This window comes from Gobio gobio (assembly GCF_949357685.1).
Source record: "Gobio gobio genome assembly, chromosome: 25".
Classification (NCBI taxonomy): Eukaryota; Metazoa; Chordata; class Actinopteri; order Cypriniformes; family Gobionidae; genus Gobio; species Gobio gobio.
This window is the reverse complement of record NC_137121.1, coordinates 21809264-21826434: the sequence shown is the minus strand read 5'-3', so window position 1 is coordinate 21826434 and position 17171 is coordinate 21809264. Positions and strand designations below refer to the sequence as shown.

General features: G+C 36.7%; 1 protein-coding gene across 6 annotated transcripts in view; it reads left to right on the top strand.

Moving 5' to 3' along the window:
• Positions 1 to 17171, top strand: part of cadps2 (Ca++-dependent secretion activator 2) — a 202499-nt gene that overhangs the window by 145202 nt on the left and 40126 nt on the right. For all 6 annotated transcript variants that reach the window (XR_013815960.1, XR_013815961.1, XM_079809208.1 and 3 more), the window contains exons 13-14: positions 700 to 887; positions 16272 to 16373. Coding sequence is in view for 4 of the 6 variants with exons in the window: in XM_079809208.1 (XP_079665334.1) it covers positions 700 to 887; positions 16272 to 16373 (290 nt within the window). In the remaining 2 variants the exon portion in view is untranslated. The remainder of the gene's footprint in view (positions 1 to 699; positions 888 to 16271; positions 16374 to 17171) is intronic.

Here is a 17171-nt window from a genome sequence, read left to right as displayed (position 1 = left end):
GAACATGTGCATGTTTTATGCCTTTTATTAAGCGACACACATGCAAAGTCCAAAATAAACACTCACCAAATGCAAGGGCAAATTGACTTTCTCGAGTTGCTTAATAACACGCTTTTTTTTTTACTGCGAGAATGATGCTGATGTACGTGATGTGAGCAAACCAAGTGAAAGACGTGCTGTACAAATGTTTATTAAAGAACATCGTTGTGACTCACGTGTTTACCCGAGTTCAAGATATACAGCTCGGAGAGTCTCAGAGAAAGATTAGCACCTCATATAAAGGTGGTATTATTGAAATGTATAACTAATATACACACATTACATCCATATACATGCATAAACATGATCCTTCAGAAATCATGTGCTCAATTATTATCGGAACTCAATTAATAATAATGGTTCTTATAATAACTGTCGAAAACAGCTGTTGTTGTGTAATATTTTTGTTGAAAACATAATATTTTTTTTCAGGATTCTTTAATGTATAAAAAGTTCAAAAGAACAGCATTTATTTGACATAGAAATCTTTATTGTCACTCGTGTTATGTTATGTTATATGCTATATGTTATATGTTTTGTTACGTTATATGTTATGTAAGATCGTACTCTGGTCAGGAATGGAGCTAATTTCATGCTTATTGTAAATGTGTTTTATTCTAATCATGTACGTGGTGTTAATAATAATTGTTGTGTTTGCAGGGTTGGTTTAGCCCCGGCCAGGTGTTTGTTCTGGATGAGTACTGCGCTCGATACGGGGTGAGGGGCTGTCATCGTCACCTCTGCTACCTGAAAGACCTGATGGATTTCTCGGATAACAACGCCCTGGTGGACCCCACCCTCCTGCACTACAGCTATGCCTTCTGTGCCTCACATGTCCATGGAAACAGGTATTAAAATAGGTTTTTGTTATTTTGTGCTCATTTTCGTTTAGCAGATACTTTTATCCATGACCATGACACACACACATTATGTGTGTTATGTGCACCCCTGGTTTATATATATATATATATATATATATATTAGAGATGCAACAAAACAGTTAGTCCACGGTTCAATACATACCTCGGTTTTTAACCACGATTTTCGGTTCGGTTCTGATGGCTTGTCACAATCAGTTTTTTGATATTCTATTCTTAGGCGACAGGAACAGCAAGAGGTTAAGGACAAAAAATATTTTTTTTTATTTCAATACTCTCTTTTTTATTTTACTTAAAAGAATTGAAAACCCTTACTTAAAGGGGTGGTAAACCACGATTTCACTATTCTAACTTTAGCTAGCGTGTAATGTTGCTGCTTGAGCATAAACAACATCTGCAAAGTTACAACGTTCAAAGTTTAAAGCAAAGGGAGATATTTGCTTTTAAAGAAATCCGTTTCTAAGAACTACAGCAAACGGCCAGCAGGCGACTACAGACATTCCTCCAGGGTTGGTGACATCAACAGGCTCAATATTTACATAAACCCCTCCTCCGAGAATATTAAATAAGGGGGGGTGAGGCCATTTTGTATCGCGGCGCTGTTGTGGTATAGTAGGCTGGAGTGTTGTTGCCGCGATGCCAAGGAAACGCTGTTATTTTCATCCGGATTGCAGGTCTGGGGTACTTGCTCTGTTCAGCCTTCCTTGGGACGGGGGTGCGTTGCAGAGCGTTTAACATACAGCATGTTATATGCACGTGTGTTTGAGTCAGCGGGGAATCAGGCGCGCGCAGGGCTCCCTGCAGCACATCTAACAGAGGAAAACATCCACCGTTTTCGCGATTTCAATGCCAGATTTGCACAACGTCAGCTGCATGAAAAAAACACTGCCGGTGCGTGGATGCACGACGCGCGCGCTGCACATTTCACGGAGGACAACACAAACTTTCACAATGTTCGCGAGTTCAATACAGGATATGCACAACGGCTTGTCCTGAAAGCTGGATTTACAAACAGAAGCTGTTTACGGGCCACAACCTGTAAGTCTGATTTATTTTTCATCGATGTGTTTTCCTGTAATAGGTTGTAGCAAGGAAGTAAACAGATGACAACGCTGTTCTGCAAACCAGTCTGTTAAATGCTCATTCATACTTAACGTTATCCAACGAACACCTAACGTTACGAACACCTAACGTTACAAACACTAACGTTAAAATCTCAACAGCGAACCTGACATTAGTGTAAATGAATCTTTGATTAGAGCTTTTATGTATTGTTTATCTACAGGCATGCTAAACATGGTTCTGTGTGTGATTTGGCTAACTTACTAGTTAAAGCCAGTGCTTAGTGTTCGTTTTGGGTTAGTTCTTGCGACAGATATTTGGCTATAATCGTTCTAAAAATACAAAAGTTAAAGTGCCATTCAGTCTCACTATAGACTCACTATAGATCCGCAGTCTTTACTCTTGAGGACTGAACAGGTTCTGCTCGATTATCTTCACTCAAATGTTCTGGGTCTGATTCGGGCTCATATGGTTTTATTGACGCCGTTGTTTCTAATACTGACCAAAGCACAGGCTCCAGGTAAGGGGCGTGACGTTTCCGACAAACGTGCACTAGGCGGTTAGCGAATCACAACACACTGGGCCAGCTAACCAATCAGAGCCCACTGCGTATTTTTGAGGGACTGGCTTCATACAACCCGGAAAGCATCAGACCGTTTTACAAGGAGGGACAGAGCAGTGTAGAATAAAGGTCAAATATATGAAAAATAAGGCAATTTTTTTTTAAACGAAGCATGAACACATGTTACAGTGCACCCCACAAACACAGTCAAGCCTTCAAAAGAATGTGTTTTACCACCCCTTTAAACTTGTGTGTTTGCGTATTACAATACACTAGGAATGTAGGAACTAGGAACTAGCAAAAAAAAAAAAACTTGTACACATTCCTAGTGTATTGTAATACACAATACACTAGGAATGTGTACAAGGTTTTTTTTTTAAAGTAAAGTTTTACTTTACTTTAAAAAAAAACCTTGTACACATTCCTAGTGTATTGTAAAATATAAAATAAATATAGGCCTATATACAGATTTACACTGGCTGCTCAGAGCTGTACAGCAGCATTTAAGTATGAAATTGAATGAATGTAAAAATAAAACACTACATAGACTTCACTATAAATTAAACATTGATTCTTATCAAAGCTACTGTATTAGTTTTTCACTCAAGAGCAATGAGTGATTTTCTATTTGTCTTTTGTTGTTGTATTAACATTAAAGGGAAGTGAAAATTCTGTCATCGAGAAATGATTACAGGTTTGGAACAATAGCCTATTAGATTGAGTAAATAATGACATAATTTTAGAGGTGAACTGTCCCTTTAAGGACAGCGTGTTCACTACTGCACTGCTGTCAATTTAAGACCTCAGTGCATCTAATATACAGACACATGCGATTTTACTTTCACTTTAGACATAACCGACTGTGTTTATGTTAACCTTGTGTGTATTTGACTGTATTTAGCTCAGTAAGACGACTACTTAGTTCAGTATTCACGTGTTTGACAGGCGTTTAGTGCGCACGCTCGGAAAAGTGCATGTTAAAACCGGGCACGTGAATGAGCCGGCAAGGCTTTAAAAATAATGACCTTTCGTGATTGTGAACAACTATAGTGTTCCGTGAGTATAACTCTATCACAAACGTGTGATGTGAATGTATGTCGCGTTGTCCAGTATTGGGATGGAGGCAAATGATAGAATATGTAGAAAAATAATTAATTCAATGCAAAACCGAAAAAAACGCAATTCACAAGCGCGTATTGAACCGTGAATGCCGTAACGAACGGTTCAATATTATATTGAGATTTGTGGCATCCCTAATATATATATATATATATATATATATATATATATATACCAACATACCAACATTTTTGGGGACAGGGACACATTTGCTTACTGGAGTAGGATTTTTCTCCATCTCTGGCCCCATAGTTCGGCATGCATGTGATTTGCGTATTAACTGCTAAGTTTAACCATCATAGAGTGAAAGTTTATCATTTGGACGTGTTTTTTCTTGCCAATTTACACCTTCAAACGATTTTAAAAACGGACGGAGAGGCGAAAATCGGGACTTGTGCGCTGTTATCTGTGCGCACAGCACACACACACACGGAACGCCCGCACGCAGCAAGAGAGAGGCGCGTTGCAGACAGCGCTCGGACACCGAATTGATTCCTTTTTCGCATTTACTTGCCCTTGAACGGACACACACACACAAAATTGTCAAAATAACCGTCTCGGCAAGTATTCTCTCGGTTATGTCATAAGTGAACAGTTGAGAAAGAAACCGGATGTGTGTCAGTATATTAGGTCTGTGCATTCGGTCTTAAAGTGACAGCAGCTATTTCCTGCCGGTGTCTTTAATGTTAATAAAATTAACAAAGATGAACCTATATTTAATTTCTACAGTGAACAAATGTTATTTTACATTTAGGCAGCTTGTAGGATAAGTGTGCGGAGTAAAGTGTGAGCACCAAGCAGCATGTCCAGGTGCTCCTTTGAGAACCAGACCAAAAAAGTTATGTGCACCTCTGTATATAACCCATGCTGGCAAAATAAGTCACAATGAGCACATTTTCAAAAATGAGTTATTGTTATTTTTATATTTTCTATTAAACCTTCATAATGATGTATGATTTGTTGGAATCAAAATGAAATGAAAATGAATGAGCTGCCCTTGTTTGAAGTCGATACAGTCTGCAAAGTCAATTTTGAGAATCGATTTATAATTTTCTAAAGGTTCCTAAACAAAATCACCTGGCAACCATACCTTAAAATCCCTGGTAATAACACCAAATTTGGCACACGCCAAGTCAAAACCAAATAACTACAGGAAAAATATATTTTTTTTCCCATGATACCACAATTGTTTGATTCACATTAATGAAAAAAGACAGCACCAGACGGATCTAATATAATGTTACACATCAGATGTTTTTCCCCAACAGCTGAAATACTGTAATTCTGTGTATGTGTGTATATCGGGATCGCACACTGTCTTTGTGCGCACACTTCGGATCGAGTAAGATCGTTTTGTTTATATCAGATTGCATTACATTTACATTTCAGATTTACATCACATTTCAAAATCTCATGTCATTGAGAATTCGCTATTAATATTCACAAAGTTGGAATGCTGCGCTTTAAAACGATACCAAACTTGTGCTTAAGGGAAGCGAGCTGAGAAGCGAGCAAGGAAAAACAGCATTTTTCACGGACAAAGGAAAGGTACTCCTTTCAGAAAACGTACAAATAAAAATCCTTTTAGATGTTTAATTGCCATTTGGAGCAGTGGGATCGCTAGATGAGGGCTTAATGAACTCATTTTGATGAAAACCTCAAATTCGACCAAAATTTGTATTGTTTCCACTTGTTATATATATATACTGTATATATGCACAGTAATATTAGGGCTAACAAGCAAAAATGTAAATTTTTAATCTAATTAATCATAATTTTTTTATTTGTATATCATTTTTACATAATGTATATAATAATTTTTAGTATACATTTACATTTATATATTTCATTGATGGTGATATTCGATGTTTGTTCTTTGTTATGGGGAAAGTAAAAAAATAAAATTAAATAAAATATGTGGTGTGTTATAAATAAGCACTAACCAAGCACTAACAATGCCATATAGCCCTTTCAAACGGCAAGGAACATTTGGTTTCCCTGGAGGTTGTGCATTTTGAATTCTCACGTATTAAGTGTTTGAAATCAAGGATTTCATTTGTGTTGGACAAATGAGAAGTCCCACATGTTTGATAGATCACAAAAAGAGAAAAAAAAACACACACATTCTGAATGGCTTTTGTCCGCACATAATGGGTGGGCATACAAAAGGAACAAGAAGACAGAAGAAATACTTTAATCACTCGGGAGGCGCTCAGCGTGGCAGCCATGTTCAGCATCACTCAAAGAGAGACTGAGAGCGTCTGCTTGGCAAATTAATTAATGGTTCTCTTATTATCTCAAAACGCAAGGCAATTAAACCTTAATTACAAAGTCCATTTGTGCTGCTTCTACATTTTAATCATTTTTCTCTGATAAGGCCTCTGAGGATCAGAATTTTATGCAGGCTTGTTTTCTGTAATTGATTATGCGAATTATTGACGGTTTGACATTACTTAAAGAATAAAATGCGCTTGCGTCAGCGGTAAGAGGACTGAATGCAGCTCGTGGTATGAGCAATGTCCCTTGTCCACTTGTTGGCGAAGTCCTTTGTGTTCACGTGTACTGAAAGCTGTTGGTTTTCCACTTACCTTGAATCACCCATCAATTGACTGATTAGATGTTAAATACACACGGATGTGCTCCTTCTCTTTAATGCCTAATTTAGTCAATTAGGAACAGTAATGATTAGCCTCTCTAGATAATCATCAGTTACAAATGAGGAAAATTGGCATGAGTAGCTTTTTGTTGGAGGGGGATTTCATTCGAATAATGACAGTTCAGCCGCGCAGTCCTGTGTAGAGAGTGTTCGTGGGAATATATCGAATTTTTGTGTCACTTTTGACTCTTGGCCATAATTCAAAATGACTTCGTCACACAGTCCTGTTCAGAATTATTGGCACCCTTAGTAAATGTGAACAAAGCAGCCTGTGGAAAATAAATCTGCATTGTTAATCCTTTTGATCTTTTATTCAAAAAAGTCACAAAAATCTAACCTTTCATTGAAGATGAAAATTATTTTTGAAATAAATGTTTTTCTCCAAAGCACGTTGGACATAATTAATGGCACCCTTTTATTTAATAGTTTTTGTCTTGTTCTATAATGCCTGATGAGTTTGGAGAACACCTGACAAGAGATCAGAGCCCTCCAGACCCTTCAGATTTCCATGTCCATGTTGATACACTCTCCTCTTCAGTTTTCTATAAAGTTCAGGTGAGGGGACTGCGATGGCCATGGCAGAACCTTAATTTTGTACTCAGTGACCCATTTGGGATCATTGTCCTGAAAGAAGATCCAACCACAGCCCATTATAAGATTTCTAGCAGAGACGGTCAGGTTTTGATTTTTGATCTATTGGTATTTGATAGGTTTGCTGCACTAAAGCTCTTTTTTTTGTTTCATCCGACCATAGAAGCTGGTCCCTTTTTGTAGTTCCAGTCGTGTCTGGCAACTGAATATGCTGGAGTTTGTTTTTGGATGAGAGCAGAGTATTTTTTTTTCTTGAAAGCCTTCCAAACAACTTGCGGCGATGTTTGTGCGGTTTGATTTTTTTTTTTTTTTTTTTTTTTTTTTTTTAGGCTTTCTGACCCCAAGCTAATTTCTGCAAGTCTTTGGCCACTCAAACTATCTTTCTCACCATGCATTAGGACAATATAGACACGCGTCCTCTTCCAGGCAGATTTGTAACATCTTTAGTTGATTGGAACTTCTTAAAGGGGACCTATTATGCCCCTTTTTACAAGATGTAAAATAAGTCTCTGATGTCCCCAGAGAAAATAGAGAGAGAGAGAGAGAGAGAGAGTGTGTGTGTGTGTGTGTGTGTGTGTGTGTGTGTGTGTGTGTGTGTGTGTGTGTGTGTGTGTGTGTGTGTGTGTGTGTGTGTGTGTGTGTGTGTGTGTGTGTGTGTGTGTGTGTGTGTGTGTGTGTGTGTGTGTGTGTGTGTGTGTGTGTGTGTGTGTGTGTGTGTGTGTGTAGTTTTAGCTCAAAACCCACAGATCATTTTTTATAACATGTTGAAATTGCCTTTTTGGGGGGTGAGAAAAAAACATGCCGTTTTTGTGTGTGTCCCTTGTCTGGCTAACACCAGACCAAGCTCAATTTAAGATTGAACATTGGTCTGGGAAGTCTGCTATGTATTTTTTACTGCACAAGAGGCGTGATAAACGAGCATAAATTAAATGACTCTGTATGCAATTGGATAGCCTTTCAACCAATCAGACCACAAGAGGCGTAATCAATGGGCAACGACCCATCGCTTCTCTATCCGTCATCGTGTTAAACCTGCCAATAGGTTCCCGCAAAAGTGTAACAGAAGCAGTAGAAATGAATGTACAGGTTTCCAGACTGAGTTGCAGGGCGAAATCAAATCGCCGGCAGATCAGGCTGGGTTTACCCAGTCTAGTGTGTCCCTTTAAATGCAAATGAGCTGCTGCTCCCGGCACCCTTTGTAGAAGAGGGCAGAGCTTCAAGAGCTCATGCTTCGGCACAACGGCAACAACAAAACAGGACAATCTCACGCACTGAAAATGTCAGAAACTGTAAAGCTGGACGTATTCTTGGTTTTTTTTAAGCGTACGCGAGCATATGCGCACAGCCGAATACACAGCCTTGCAAAGCATATTTCTTTTGACTCATACACAAGTGTTCAACGTATGCGCAGATTTGAGCAATCTCTCGCCACGAGTTACAACCCATGTAAATACTGCAAAAATATTAAATGCACATGTGCAACTTTACAAAAATCAGACGGTGCGCATGTATGCTAAAGTATACTTTGGCAGTAAGTAGTGGTGTTTAGCCTTGTACGTTCAGTCATCTGTCATCTGACTGTGCTGTGCATAATAAATACGCTTTATAATCCGTTTTTATGAATTACGGAGACGGTGAACATGGCGATATAAAAATAACGACATAGCTATCTGAAGTTTTATAATTCCCACTTCTGAAGTCGTGATTATAAGCTCTTCGCATTCAAGTGGGCAACTTCAAAGGGCCGTTCATTTTTCAATTCAAATTTTTTAACTAGGAAACTCGGATTTACGATATTTCTGATAGCACGTGAGGGCAACATCAGTGAAAAAAGGCAGAGACAATGGTAGCTTTAGCAACATTAGCCGTACAGAGTGCCAACAAGCTCTTTCAGAAAGGCGATTTGGAAGGACTCACAACATATGGCGTGAAAAACATACTTTGTCTGGGTCTGATGTTTGCGACAAATCATTGGTATTGACCCATCTTCCAGAATCAACCTTTTTGAAAATCCAGCATTGAAAAGACCCTTGTTTGTGAAGCAGTCTGTCGCAAAATGATCGGCGCAAACGTGTATGACTAGCGATTTTCTTCGGGACATTTCCATTTAAATTTAACCATGATGTCCTCAGTGACTCAGATGGCGGGAGTCTAGGGAGACCCAAAAACACAACACTTGTAATGCCTCTTGGTGCAGACATTGTACAACTTCAGCTGCCACAGCGAGGATAAAGAACTCCCTCAGGACTGTGTCAATGCTAATAGGGCAGATCGTCACTGCCTGTGGGCGGGGCTTCTCCCTACAATGATGTCATTGTAGGGGGGAATCTGAATCAATGCATTTGAAGATACTGCTTTTGATTTATGGGAATTAATTAAAAAATGAGTAGATTTGTATAATTATTGGCTGTTTTTTTGCCTTATAAAAGTGCATTTTGCCTAATAGGACCCCTTTAACTATTGCCCTGATGAGGGAAATGGGGATTTTCAATGCTTTAGCTATTTTCTTACAGCCACTTTGTATTTTGTGAAGCACAACGATCGAACTATATTCTTAGTTTTTTTTCACCTTGTGGTGGATGATTAAGGGAATTTGGCCATCATATTACATCATATTTATACTCCTGTGAAACAAGAAGTCATGGCTGGACAATTTCATGTTCCTACTCACCCTGGTGTGCTAAAATATACTTCAGATATTTTTACAATAACTGTGGCCTGCATGTTTTGGAGAAAAACATTTATTTCATAATGTGATTGAAAGGTTAGATTAATTTTTTTTTTTTTTTTTTTGAGACGATGCAGATTTATTTTCACAGCTTTCTTTGATCATATTTACCAAGGTTGCCAATAATTCTGACCTCATGTAATGAGAATTATGGTATCAGATTACTTTTTTCAAGTAACTAGTAAAGTAACGCATTACCTATATATTTACAACAAAATATCTTACAACAAAAATAAGTAACTTTTTCATATAAGTAATGCAAGTTGCTTTGTTTTCCCATTTATTTACTGGCATCTCCCCTGTCCCCATGTTGAGAGAAATCCCCAAGAGAGAGTAAGTGCAGAGGCTTTTGTGTGTGCTGTGTGAACATGGTTCTTATTGTAGTTTTAGACCAAATGGGCATTTACTCATCTCACTTTTTATTAGCCAATGTCTTTGCTGCTGACCTTCGATGATCCAATTCAATCATACCAATAACCAAAAATGACTAGATAAACACCACATTTGTGCTTCATCATTGTTAGACTTTCTTCTCCTGCATCTTAGATCTGTGCTGCCATTCTGGACGGCAGAAGAATAAGTGATATGTAATATTGTGAAGAGCTTCAAAGCTTTTTAAATTACGCGCAGCTAGAAAATAACAATAGCCTTAACCTTAGTCCAGAGAACCTCTCATCTTCAGTTCAGGTGAAAATGCATCCGCTCAACTGGTCTAATGCGTCAGGCAATAACTCCAGGAACGGTTATGACAGGGCAGCCTTTTTTACGGTGAGTGTGCAGCTTGAAACCTGTGAAGATTGTTGCCATCTTCTTTATCTTCACTTCCAATCTTGTACCCCAGAGACCACACACTTTTTCTGCAGACTTGGGTCTGGGAATTCATTTTGCCTGTAGCGATTTTTTTTTTTTTTTTTAAATGGATCAATAAAGAGTTGTGAGCCATGTGTTAGTGATGCACAGATCACGGTTATATCTGCGGGTCGGGCGGGCCAGGTAATAAAAAATAGCATTCCAATGAATTGAGGGTGGGCTGCTGGTGGAAGAGATGAATCATTAATGATGGAAAGTTTGTTTGGGAAGTTGCAGTGACGGAAACGGTGTAAAGCCTGTAAAGTCAGGCTATGTATTAAGGGAATGTAATTTTGCCCAAAAATAACTTTTACTTAAAGGGTTAGTTCACCCAAAAATGAAATTTATAATGGCAGTGAATTGTTGCTCCGTTTTTTTGCCATAAGTCCATAAAAGTGCATCTATCCATCATATAACTGCTCCACACGGCTCCGGGGGTTAATAAAGACATTCTGAAGCGAAGCGATTGTGTGTCAGAAAAATATCCATATAAAGTAAATGATCTAGCTTCCTAAGGTAAGGAGATGGTTTTGAATACTGGCTTGTTGTGTACTTGCTGTAAAAATGTATTTTGGATTATTTTTAACCAAAAAAGTTACGGACTGCTGCATTAATGTTCCTTTAAAAGCAGCCTACTTCAGTGTAATGTTTCCATATCATCAGCTTAGTACTGAGAATTTGAATAATTGTAATGTGATGATCGGGTGTGGAGAAAATCATAGATTCGAGCGGGTGGATGATTTATTTTTAACAGCGGATTCGGGTGACGTTATAGCTGATATCTACCGTGTGTTCTCTGTGTATTCGGACTATCATTTAACAGTGAAAATTATGTAATTAAAAAAATATAATTAATATTGTAAAAAATAATATGTATAATAAACCATATATAACTATATAGATAGGTTTTCTAACATTTTATTTTACAATATTGTGGTATTTATATTTTTACAATTTAAATATTATTCTTTAAATTATATATTTAACATTTTATTTAATATTCATTTAATATTTATTATCATACTTTTTAATTATTTTTTTAATTACTTTTTATTTAATATATTTTGTCAAATTTTAGTTTTACAAATAAAATTTTGTAATATAATAATTATTGTAAAATATATATATAATTTTTTTTATTTATATATTATTTATTATTCTACATTTTTCCAAAACAAAATGGAATGTTATTTTCATTACAAATAAAATTTGTTACAATAGCTTGTAGATATTTTTTGCAAAAATATATTGTAATTATACAGGCTATTCCAAATATTCTCAATTGTCTTTTGCCATAATTTGTATTTCTATACTAACAGCCACTTCTCTGATTGGTGGATATCTCTTCAGAATTATGGGTAGATTGATAAATGTGATTATGAAAGTTGAAATCAAATTGACTGGTGGCATCTACTGAAGCATATGTGACCCTGGACCACAAAACCAGTCATAAGTCAGACGGGTATATTTGTGGCAATAGCCAACAATACATTGTATGGGTCAAAATTATTGATTGCCAAAAAATCATTAGGATGTTAAGTAAAGATCATGTTCCATGAAGATATTTTGTAAATTTCCTTCCGTAAATATATTAAAAAAATTATTAGTAGTAGTAATATGCATTGCTAAGGACTTCATTTGGACAACTTTAAAGGCGATTTTCTCAATATTTATATTTTTTTTATAAAAATAATATTTTTATAATACAATATTTTTTTTGCTCCCTCAGATTCCAGATTTTGCAAATAGTTGTATCTTGGCCAAATATTGTCCTCACAAGCTTATTTATTTAGCTTTCAGATGATGTATCAACAATTTCATATTAAATATTAATCTCAATTTCAAAAAACAATTGACCCTTATGACTGGTTTTGTGGTCCAGGGTCATCGTTATCATTTTCATCATATTTTATTTATCATGTTGTATTGAGATGAATTCAAAATGATTTGAGACTTTTACTTTGAGAGACCAGCTGTGCTCAATTGTGATGTGGAACTAAACCATTGATTCTGTAAATTCTTAGATTGTAGGTGACGGTGGTCCGGCTTATGAAGGGTGTGTTAACCGAGACTCCTTTCAGACATGTTTGTCAGTGCAGAAATCCTTGTGGCACATTTCAGTCAGTGTCGCCTGCGTTTGACTGACAGATGCACCATGTGCTCGACGAGGCTTGAGACTTAGAAGCAAGTACGCGAGAGGAAACAGACAGGTGCTGCTTTATGTGTGAGATGAACTCGCGAGGGCGTACTGACAGCGACGGGAGTGACAGTAATCACAAGCTAACCTCTTTCTCACCTGTCAGTCTTTCTCTCCTCTTTCGCCTGTCCATCATGCTTGGCTGCCCCATGTGACAAGAGTATTTACCAGTCGGCACACTCAGTTACTCACTGTAAACATGACATACATCCAGATCGTCACCCTTTAGATTGTCACTTCGGTCTTGTCCATGAGGTCTTGATATGATCGGATATACCCATCTGTCATAGAGGATGGAGTGCATAGTTTCCATTTGTATACTCTATACTAAGCCATATCGTGATATCCTTATTTCAATATATATTGTGCAGCCCTAGAAGCCAAGACACAACCCTTGCAAACGCACAGCTCTGAACCTCACAACCAACTTACTGGACATGTTGGCACGGCCAGACTTTCCCAAGACTCCCAGCGCTATTTAACCCTCGTTGACCGGCCCCGGCCAGGTCAACGTTTCACTCGTCTCAAACACACTCGCTTCATCAGGCGCAAACAATAAGTCGGCCCCCCAACAGGCCGGCACACTGCACCCGCTCCCACTAGGGCTGCCAAGCATGAGGCAGCGCTGCGTGAGGTGGAGGGGAACAACACTTTCACAGGGTTTTTCAGCACATTTGAGTTCCTTCACTTTGAAATGGAGTATCTTGGAGCTTGTTGTGATTGTGTGCAGTATACATCTTACTGTTACATTTACGGCTTTGCAGACATATTCAAGCAATTTAGAAAAATAAGTGCAAATGAAATGTTAATAGTGCTTGTCCATTTAAAATCCACTGACTCTCAGGGTTGCCACATCTGCGGGTTTCCCGCGGAATTGGGCTATTTTTACATGGGATGACCCCCACTTGTTAAAGGTTTGACATATAGCATAAATTATATTTGACTGAAATGTTTGTATTGGAATATTTTATATTCTACTAATAATAAAACTGTGCTAAGTTTTTTGATCACTATGATATAGTGGTTTTCATTTTGCATGACAGTAGTGTAATATGTGTATTTTATGTATGTGAATGGCATATTTTGGGCTAGTTTTGTTTTGCTGACCTGGCAACTCTGCCTTGTTTTCTTTGTGGTTGCTGTAGGTGGTTGCTCACTGGTCCAGGTCGAGGTTTTATTTATTTATTTTAAAATGTTTCAATTTTGTCTTTATATATTTATATATTTATATATATAAATCAATGCGCACACACAAATATTATATTATATTTTTGTATTTTGTATTATTATTATTTTTTCACATTTATATTTTTTTTCCAGAAAATGTTCGTTTTATTTATAAATGCATGTGTACAAAGTTTTGCAATATTACCTGGAAATTATATAGGTATTATAACTATACAGAAGACTCCAGACATATGTTAATTAATAAATAATGGCATAAATAGCGAAACATACTGATTAGTTTGTCATTTTCAACTCATTCTTATGTCATTCATGCAGTTTCATCAAAACGTCATGTTAGCCGATGATTTGACAATCTGGCGTTGGCAAGCAGAATTTACAACCAAATGTCACAGAAAATTTGAAGTTTACATTTTTCGAGGTATAAAACTACATGCACGTGATCAACACGACATACAGTGACGGTTCCATCAACTGTGGCCCCAAATTCTCTCACATTGGCCCCCTGCCAGTGGGACGTCCTTATTATAAAGCCCTGAATAATGATCGCAAAAGTGATGCCTTCCTTAGCAAACACCACTAATAATGTTGTTATGTAAGGTAGAATTGGATGTGTTTCAAGGTTTGAAGGATTCGTTTAGCATTAGTCAAGTCAATGGGGAGGATGTGTGAATTGTGAGAGACTTAATTACTGACTGAAGTCGTAAGGCTTTGGTAGTCGTAGGTTTGGTGATGTACTGGGAGCTACAAACACGGATAGACTCTAGTGATTCTCCCTCGTGCTAACAGTTCAATTCCCAGGCCTCTTGTTAGATGCAGTTAAACTAAGAGGCCTTCCTTAAGAACTAATGAGCCTACACAGTACGACAGACAAAGACACTGAGATTAAAGGGTCGATGTTGAGTTTATACACTCCTTAGCCTTTACCATAATGCAAAAAGGAGATTTTTCTTTTCTTTTCATTTGTAGGCGCTGATCTCCCCCCCATGCTCGCGCATACACATCTTCTGCCGCTCTTCACACTCCCTCTTTGTGTTCTCTTGGGATTAGCTGGCTCTTGTCAAAAAGAAAAGGCAGATTTCATTTAATGGAGAGAGGGATTTGCAGAACAGACAGGTTTACAAGTTGCCTTTACCTCTGCGTGTAAGGAAAGCACTTTCTCTACAGCGCTAAGCTGTGCCATTCAGAAAGTGTGGAGGGTTTGGATAGCAAGGCACAATGGCTTCTAACTAAACTGCCCATTGTCGACAGTTAAAAACTGAAGTTTGGAATGATTACTTTTGTGCTTAGTGGTTGAACATATGCTGGCTACATTTGATTATTGCATTTATGAGGTACCGAAAAAGCCCTTTTAGTTTAATTCTGTGATTTAAGGAATTGAAATAAATAGTAAATGATTGAAACAATAATGTTATCCTAAATAAAATAAATATAAAATAATTCTAATAAGAATTCCATTCAAAATAATAGAATGTCTCATCTATTAAATATGATTTGATATCTATTTTATTTAATTAGTTTTTGAATAATTTGTAGTCTTATTTTTTTATTTTTTTATTTTGATTAAACATCTCATTTGTTAGTCTCATATCTTCAATTGTTTTGAACATTATTCAAACTAAAATGAAATTAATAATTATAACATTAAAAATGAGATTAGACATTTACTAAATTATAAATATTTAAATTTATAAAAAAAATTAAAATACATTTAAATATTAAATTTTAATTTGATCTGATTTTTTTATGATTTATTTTTATGCATAAATGTTTATCAAATTTCAATGTTTTGTTGTATTGATATGTGTTTTCACATTCTCATTCTGGCTTGTTTATTGTTAAAAAATTTAAGAAAAAATCTAATGTTTATCAAATGGTCGTTTGTTTAACAAAGAATATGCATTATATTATATTGCATTTCCTATATAATAATCGTAATAATATAGAATAATATTATATCAAATGTTTTAAAAAATCTGAATGCACACACACACACAACACACCAATATTCTTATTATATTTTTGTATTTTTTTTATTTAGCAAATATTAGTTTTATGTATGAAGAAACATACACCAAAAATATTTATTCATTCAACTCATTTGAAAAATGTGATCTTTTAAAGATATTTCCAGTTGCTTCCCTTCTTGCATTACCTTAATATGATTCACCAAGGATACATTTATTTTGATATTCTTTTATTTAAGAGTTTTGGATTGCAGAACCCTTGTATGAGAGCTGAAGCATTGTTCCGTTCAGCTGGAATAATTGTGAAACTTACAGCTATCTTTGAAAAATCTTTTGATTATGAAGTTGAAGCACGGGATCCAAGGGCATTTGGAATGAAAGAACAGGTGTTGTAAAGAATAAAACCGAAAATTGAATGTTTCCTCCTTGTTTTGGCAGACCGGATGGCATGGGCACAGTTACAGAACAGGAGAAGGAGGAGTTTGAGGAGATCAGGAGCAGACTGTTGACTTTATTGGAGAAGCAAATCACACATTTCAGGTATGACAAGCTCCCACATCCAATTCTGTCCTATAATCTTAATAATGTACATCAATTTATATTTAAAAAAAGGGGATAGTTCACCCAAAAATGAAAATTAGCCCATGATTTACTCGCCCTCAAGTCATCCTAGATGTATATGACATTCTTCTTTTAGATGAATACAATTGTAGTTATATATAAAAAAATTCCTGGCTCTTCCAAGCCTCTGTCGTACGTGCGTTCACGAGAGACTGGCGTTCCAGGGTATGACGTAGGACGCTCCGGTGAGAATATGCGATGCTATGTTTTGTTTTACTCTATCCTCTGTCACCGGAACTTGCGCTACGCCTGTGTCCTACGTCATACGCCGGAACGTCAGTCTCTCGTGAGCGCACGTACGACAGTTAGCAGAAGTTAGAGATTACAGTTCGTAAAGTTTTAAATATGGGGATTTTTCTTACACAAAGGCCTTTATTAAGCTGTGTGGAGCACTTTTATGATGGATAGATGCCTTTTATGGACAAAACAGAAACAGCCATTCACTGCCATTATAAAGCTTGGAAGAGTCAGGACATTTTTAATATAACTCCGATTGTATTCGTCTGAAAAGAAGAATGTCATATACACCTAGAATGACTTGAGGGTGAATAAATCATGGGCTAATTTTCATATTTGGGTGAACTATCCCTTTAAGATAACTAGTCTGTAACAAAAAAACCTAAAAAAATCCAAATAATAAATTTTATAATCATGTAATTACATTGTAATAACAGTGTATTAACAATGTAATATCTGGTCACTGAAGCAAAACCAGTT